General features: G+C 42.8%; 1 protein-coding gene across 1 annotated transcript in view; it reads right to left on the bottom strand.

Moving 5' to 3' along the window:
- ASTN2 (astrotactin 2) overlaps positions 1-6,753 on the bottom strand; it is a 442,922-nt gene extending 436,169 nt beyond the window's left edge. Inside the window, exon 1 of the mRNA XM_006142794.3 lies at positions 6,607-6,753. Coding sequence (XP_006142856.1) covers positions 6,607-6,747 — 141 coding nt within the window. The 5' untranslated portion in view covers positions 6,748-6,753. The remainder of the gene's footprint in view (positions 1-6,606) is intronic.
- Between the last annotated feature and the right edge of the window lie 1,070 nt (positions 6,754-7,823).

Here is a 7,823-nt window from a genome sequence, read left to right on the forward strand (position 1 = left end):
CCTGCTGAAACCATTCCTGCAGCTTCAGTTCCTCTGCACTTCAAAAGTACTGCTCTATCCTCCTAAACTGTAACCCTTTAGGAGCTCACTGTAAAACAGGGCGGAAATCCAGGAGAAAGGTAGGAATAATCTGGGCTAGAATATCAAAGGTCACTAGCTCTCCTGTTTTAGTTTTTAAATTGATATTATCGTTTCAAGGTTTTTGTTGCAGGGCACACACACTTGCCAAAGAGAGACAGAGAGAGAGAAAATGAGAAATCACCTGCCTCCATGCCCAGGCATGGCTATGCCATGACCCCTTTTCCTGCATTCTCTCAGGCTTTGGGACATGCACACACAAGTACCGGGAGTGATTTTCAGGCTGCCGAGTCCAGCACCTGAATTGCAGTCGGACATGTGGGAATTCAACGCCTTTGCCACCATGTCACCATGTCACCTACTGGCTTAATCATTATTATTTTTAATTGCTAGAAGGTTTGTGCATTTAACAGAAAGCAGAGAGAGAGTGAGAAAGAGAGAAAGAGAGGGAGAAAGTGCTCCCCCAAAATGGGGTGTAGTCACACCACAAAGCCTTTTCTTCCATTTCTTCATCCTATCAGGACTTTGGGTATGCATGCACATGCGCCCAGCATGTTTCTTAAGCCCCTGGGGTCAAAATGCAAACCACAGTAATATGGGATCCAGCTCCCTTAGCCACTAGGCCTAGGCCCAGCCCAACTTTTTCTACTATTGATGGCAAGGAAACAAGTTATCTCAGTCAAGGAATCTGAATGACTGTCCTAGGTGCTGAGTTACTTTGAAACGCAGTGAGAGAGTGGAGGGGCACACTGATGAATCAGCTTGTTTCACAGATACACTCACATATTGGGTAACTACATATCTGAGGAACACATCTCTCAGGGGGCTGTTACCACAGCAGAACAGAACCCCGAGCAACAGGGGGCTGTTACCACAGCAGAACAGAACCCAAAGCAAAAGAAGAATTTTTAAAATTTTATTTTAGGTTTTAGAAATCGAGGTCTTGATAGAAGGTAAAATAATAATTAAAATAATCTCTGATCTCTTAGAGAATTAGCCTTCCTCCCACCTATAGGAAGTAATGATGATTTGTTCTAGAAGAAAAGAAAAATGGTGAAAGTCAAGCAAGATGCCCTTATAAAAGAATGTACCTGAAAGGACCCCATGATCAGGGCTAGTTTATGGCGTGCTAGTTAAGATTGTTGGATCGCACATGGCCCACCATGTGATTCAAGTCTCGGACCTGGAGGCTTGAGAAATACACCAGGCACATATGCTTATGTGCTCAAAATCCTGAAAGGGGGAAGAGATGGCAGAAAAGGGATTGCTGTGTGATTGTTCCCCACAGGAGGTGCTTTCCCACTTTCTCATTTTCTCTCTCTCTCTAGTAAATATGCACACTCTCCAGCAAAAACAAATAAATAAATAAAGGGACTCTGCTCTATTCCCACCAGACTAATCACATCAACCGAAGGAGAGGAGGGCCCTTTAAAAATCAGTTGAGTTAGAGGACTGTGAAGGTAAAGGGGGTCTGTACCTCATTTGCCAAGCGTGGTCAGCTGCTCTTACCCAGCATGAAAACCACCAACTACAAATGCCATTCTGGCATGTCTAGGTCAGGAGCACTTCATACAACCTCATTCAGATCTTTGGGGTGGTGCATAAAAGTCACAGGACATTGCTCATGCCCTCAGGAAGATGGGGAAGTCATGTGATGCATAAGGGCAGCTGCCTTAAATCATCTCGGTGGGATAAAGAGTAAAGGTGGGGCCAGCAGGCGGCATAGTAGTTACAGCACTGAACTCCCACATGGTCAACCATGGTTTGAGTCCCATGACAGCTTGAAACTCATACTGGGCATGTGTGTCTGCATGTCTAAAACCCCAAGAGAAGAATAGAGGAGAAGGGACTGTGGCATGGCCATCCCATCAGGGGTGTGATTTCTTACTTTCTGTCTCTCTGTCTCTCTGGCAAGTACATATGCCCTACAGCAAAAATCCTAAAACAAACAAACAAACAAACAAAAAGGGTAAAGGCAGCAGGTGCCTGGGTGGTCCACACACCTGTAATCCTACAGAGGAGGTAGAGTGATAGCAAAAGAGAAATGAGAAAACAGGTACCAGACAGAGAGATGATAACCCAGCACCAACATCCCCTCACCCCCAATGCCTTGGGGCATATTGACTCCTTTAATCTTAAATGTCCACGAAGAGGTTAGAGGCAAAAAAAACAAGAATAAGTAGAATTAAGCGTCCACTAAAAATAGATGACATAGAAAAGAAATTCAGTTATAGAAACATTATAGAAAGTTAAAAAATGTATGTGGCCCCAAATATCATATCAACCACATAAAAATATCTCACACATAAATCCCAAATCATTGCAGGTGATTTTTCAGAAAACCTATCTAGGCAAAAGCTGTTGTTTCCTTCTGAAAGATTAAGGAACCAGGGCTGGTGAGGTCAACATAGATTCCAGAGCTAGCCAATGACCAGTTGAAGGCCTAAGTGCAATTTACCCATAGTTCTTCATGATATCTTAGCAGCTCCCACTTTGGAATTGACACTAAAAATAATACTGAAGACATGGCTCTGGTCCTCTATCCTGCCACCTGGTGGTAAGACCTTGAAAAGCCCCTCGACTTCTTGAGCATCCTTTTCACAACCATAAGGGAATCTGTGGTCCAGGATTGTTTGAGTCTGAGTTAGGAGATGTAGACATGCTTTGAGAACCCTAAAGTGTTTTGAAAATACAATTACTATTATTTTATACAAGATGGAATTTCTTAGAAGGGAGTTATGAGAGAAAGTTTTTCTTTGCAGGCATAATGGAGAGTCTACAGAGAAATTAAAAAAAAAAAAAAGATTTTAAATCTCCATGTAAAAGTAAGTATTGCCCTGACTATTCTGAAGGCACGGAGAAGAGCTTGCCTTACAGCCACTGAACCCTGGAGCTGCAGATTTAACATTACATTCGTAATCTAGAAAGGAAGGTCCTTGACAGCCTCTTCAGACTGTTGAATTTTCTTGAAACCTCCAGGGAATGAATGTTCTTTCTCTCTCTCTTTTTAAATTTTTTTTTTAGTTTATATTAATAAGAGGGGAAAAGAGAACATTTCTGCCTAGACTATTTCTGCACCCTTCTCCATTCAGAGGTTTCATTCTTATGGAACATTTATTCTAAAAAAATAAAGAGCTTAATTAGTTCAGCAAAGAGAGCTGACCAAAAAAAGAGAGAAAAGAGGCAGATGACTTAATCCTTTTAGAAAAGTCAACCTTGTGTTCTAAAGATAACATGAATTAGGACCAGCAGTTGACGTAATGGCTACATTGCTGGACTCCCATGTAGTCGACCATGGTTTGAGTCCCAGATCCGGTGGCTTAAACTCACACTGAATGCGTGTGTGTGCGTGCCCAAGTTCCTGGGAGGAGAATGGAGGAAAAGGATTGTGCCATGGCCATCTCCCCTTGGAGGGTGATTTCTCGCTTTCTGTCTCTCTGTCTGTCTCTTTCTGGGGAGCGTACATGCCCTATAGCAACAACCCCAAAAAAAAAAAAAAAGATAACATGGATTTGGGACATTCTTTTGAGTTGTTTGCCACCCACTGACTGGCTCTGAGTCTTGGGCAACCCTCTCCTTCACTGGCCCTCAGTTTCCCAATAAGCAAACACAGGTCTGGGTTGCCATACTCTCGAGTAGATAGCTGCTGATGTTCATGAACCTAGCTTCCATAGCTGCTTTCCTGTTGCAGACACCCACCTGTCCCTTGAGAATCTATGCCTCTCCCATCTCAGGGCCATGCATTTCAGGTATAACTAACTCCTGGTCCAAGCTCCAGGTGTGACTGGTTCTTAGATGAATTCAGCCCATTTCCTGGGCCACAGTGACAAGTACAGTGAAGGGCATGAGAACCAAGGTGGCCCAATGAGATGGACACCTGACTCTAGTTGGAGGGACCAGGAAAGAAGTGCCATTGTCCTGCAGAACTTGCTGAATAGGAGGGGGGCAGTTGCTTGAGAACAGCATGGTACTAAAGAAAACAGAGCCGGGGCTAGCAGATGGCATAATGGTTATGTTGCTGGACTCCCACATGGTCAATCTCTGTTTGAGTCCTGGACCTGGCAGCTTAAAACTCACACTGGGTGCATGTGTGTGCATGCCCAAGATCCCTGGAGGAGAAAGGAGGAGAAGGGACTGTGGTATGGCCATCCCCCCTGAGGGGTTTTTTCTCGCTTTCTGTCTCGCTGTCTCTCTGTCTCTCTGGTGAATGCCCATGCCCTATAGCAAAAAGTCTCTCAAAACAAAACAAAACAAAACAAAACAAAATAAAAACAAAGAAAGCAGAGCTGAGATAGAGAGAGGGCCCCCAGTGGCATTGTTTGAGCCCTTTAATGTGAGTGTCTTTAGACTTCTGTTTGAGCCAATGCATGTCCTCTTTTTTGTCTAAACTAGTTTGACTTGAGTTTCTGTCACTTCTTTTTTTATTCATGATACACTATATGAACATGTACATGAGAGACAGAGTGAGGAGCACCCTCCACAGAGCTCATTTATGCCATGATCTCCTTCCTCCAGTCCTCCAGTTCACCAGGATTTGGGGCATGCGGGCACACCCAGAGCATTTTCAACCAGGCCAGGACTCAAACCATGATCAGCAATGTGGCTTCCAGTTCTGTATTCTAGTATACTGCCAACTGTGCCACAGAAGCTGGGCTGACTTTCTGTTATTTTTAGACCTAAGAATTCTAATCAATAAAATATCCAACTGAGAGAGAGCCACCTCTGAAGATCTATTGATTTTTTATTCAAAAATATAGTTGCAGTGCATCATCTCATTTTCTAGAAGCTTTTTCTTTGTGTTAGTCTTCCAGGCTTTGTTTATTTTCCAGATGGTATGAAGATGTGTTAAGGGTTGACTTTGTGTTCTATCTACTTTGGGTTCCTTTCAGAGAGCCAAGAGCAAAGCAGCTATCCCTACCTCTGCCCCATGCCACCTTTCCTCCCTATGTCCCCCTCTCTCTTTCCCCTTTTTCTCTTTTTCTCTCTCCCTTTCTCCTTCATTTCTGAAATGGGTACTTTTGGGGTGCTAAACTGAATCAAAAGATTCCTTGGGTTCTCCCTCACTTTATTGGGAGAGATACACTAAAAAAGGCAGATTATGCTACAAAATGTCACAGGGGTTATAATAAATGTGGGTACAGAAATTAGTAATGCTACCTAGAAGAGAATAACTACTTCTCTTCAAGGAGAAGAGGACCACCTCGGGGTAGAGGGGAGAGGCTGAAAAGCCTGGAGATATCAAATATGGATGAGCATGTTCAGAGAGAACCTCATCTAATGAAATCTACTTGGCTCTATCGTTGAACATGTAAGAGATACGGTCGGAGAGGCTGGAAAATTGACAGAACAAGAAGAACACTGAGTGCCAGGCTCAGTTACTCTTTCAGGGCAATGTTTCCCAAGTCAAGACACCTCAACACACACTCATACATACATGTGCATACACACATATACACACTCATTCACTTGTTAAAATTTTAGCTTCCTAGGACCTATACGGATCCAATATTTGTAGGAATAGAACCTTGAAACCTTTTTTTATTACATTTTATTATATTTTCAATTTTAAAATTTTGTTCAGGATACCCTGTTAATTTGTTTACTTATTTGAAAATTTTTTCCATAGGGTATGTGTGCTTGCCAGAGAGAGACAGAGAGACAGTGAGAGGGAAAGTGAGAAGTCATCTTCCAGGGTGGTAGCCACTCTACAATTCCCTTCTCCTCCATTCTCCTCTCAGGATATTGGGCACACATGCACACATGCCAGACATGATTTTCAAGCCACCAGGCCCAGGACTTGAACCTCAGTTGGCCATGTGAAAGTCCACCACCTTAACCACCATATCTGCTGGCCCCAAAACCTTTTTAAACAAGTATCCTAGGTTATTCTTACAAAACAAACCATTAATTTTGGAAGGCCCTCCTGTGGGCACCAGGAATCCTCACATATATTCTATATCCTTATTCCACACAAGATACTAAAGCTTCATGCAAACGAGGCTGGTCTCCCTTCCACACTTGTGCATTCACTGCCTAGATTCTTTTGCAAAAGTAAGTGATCTATGTTTTGAAGTCAATTATAACAACAACTTCCTAAAGACGCCTTCTACAAACCTTAGGTCTTGGATGAAATTTTCTTTATTGGACTGCACCAAAGCATGTATTATCTGTGCTATTTACATCTCATTGTCATGCATCCCACTGTGTTCATAGAAATAAAACATGTCCTATTTTATTCTTGGATGGATTGTTAAGTTTCTGGAGGCCAGGAGCTCTTAAGGACTACTGTATGCTGGGCACTTAAGTTACCATTTCTCATTTCATTCTTCCAGCAGTTCTATGAGGTAAGTTTAATTATCCCACTTTACAACTAAAGGAACCAAGGTAGCTTGGTGTACTGGAGGCCACACGGGCAGGTGTTATGGGTAGTGAAATGGTCCTTGATCAGCTTCTCTTCACAGGAAAGGGCCTCTAGCAAGCGGCCTAAGCAAGGGCCAATGCTATGTTCCTAGACTAATGGGCACTTACCACACATCCTGAAGAGTCCACCTGGCGGTCAGACACACACTTGAAGTTACGAGTGCAGCCCCCATTGTTCCGAGAGCAGTCCCGAACAGGCCCAAAGGAGGACAACAGGTCGTTGATGGTTTCAAAGTATGTGGACAGCATTGCTTCTTCCCTTGGAGAGAAAAGGGATGGTTAAATCCCAGAGACATTTGCATCAGTGGATTAAAATAATTCATGTGAATTTGTTACAATTAAAACCATTGTTTCTTCTGTTGATCATCAGAAAAATAATACGAACAAATATTTAGAAAGTAAGAAAAGAATAAAAACAACAGGTACAGCATCATATGATGTGGTATTTAAGTCTACATGTGATAAAGAGAAATGGACTTAGAACTTTGTTATTTCATTGATCCTCATAATTTTGTAAGGTGGGAATGAGATTTCTGTTTTACCAATACTTGACTTGTGGGTTAGAAGGGTGAAATGGCTTGCTAGAGACCAGCCAGTTTGTAATATGACAGAACTGAAGTTTATACCAATTTCCTCTGAGTCCAAGAGAAATCTCTTCCCATTACAGAAGTCTCAACTTGGATCATATCTGTTTCTACAGATTCATAGCAACTGACCCAGCTGCCAGAGTTCCCTATAGCAGCTCTGAAATTGGGTACATTCCATTATCCTAACTTTACATGTATAAAACTGAAAGTATAGAAGATGGTGGGATTTCTCTCAATTCCCAAGCTCTATAAACAGCACAGCTAAGACACAAACATAGAAGTCTGACTCTAGGACCCTGTCGCATTATTTTTCAGACTACTGCATACAAGTCACACTGTCAAGATTGTCTGTAACAACTGTTAGAATGGCCACAGAAGCCAGTCAGTGGTAAGGAGGAGAAGGAGGCTGGATCTCACATGACTGAGTGTGTGGTGGGCACTTAAGTTACCATTTCTCATTTCATTCTTCCAGCAGTTCTATGAGGTAAGTTTAATTATCCCACTTTACAACTAAAGGAACCAAGGTAGCTTGGTGTACTGGAGGCCACACGGGCAGGTGTTATGGGTAGTGAAATGGTCCTTGATCAGCTTCTCTTCACAGGAAAGGGCCTCTAGCAAGCGGCCTAAGCAAGGGCCAATGCTATGTTCCTAGACTAATGGGCACTTACCACACATCCTGAAGAGTCCACCTGGCGGTCAGACACACACTTGAAGTTACGAGTGCAGCCCCCATTGTTC

This window comes from Tupaia chinensis, unplaced genomic scaffold (genome assembly GCF_000334495.1).
Source record: "Tupaia chinensis unplaced genomic scaffold, TupChi_1.0 Scaffold000081_1, whole genome shotgun sequence".
Taxonomy (NCBI): domain Eukaryota; kingdom Metazoa; phylum Chordata; class Mammalia; order Scandentia; family Tupaiidae; genus Tupaia; species Tupaia belangeri.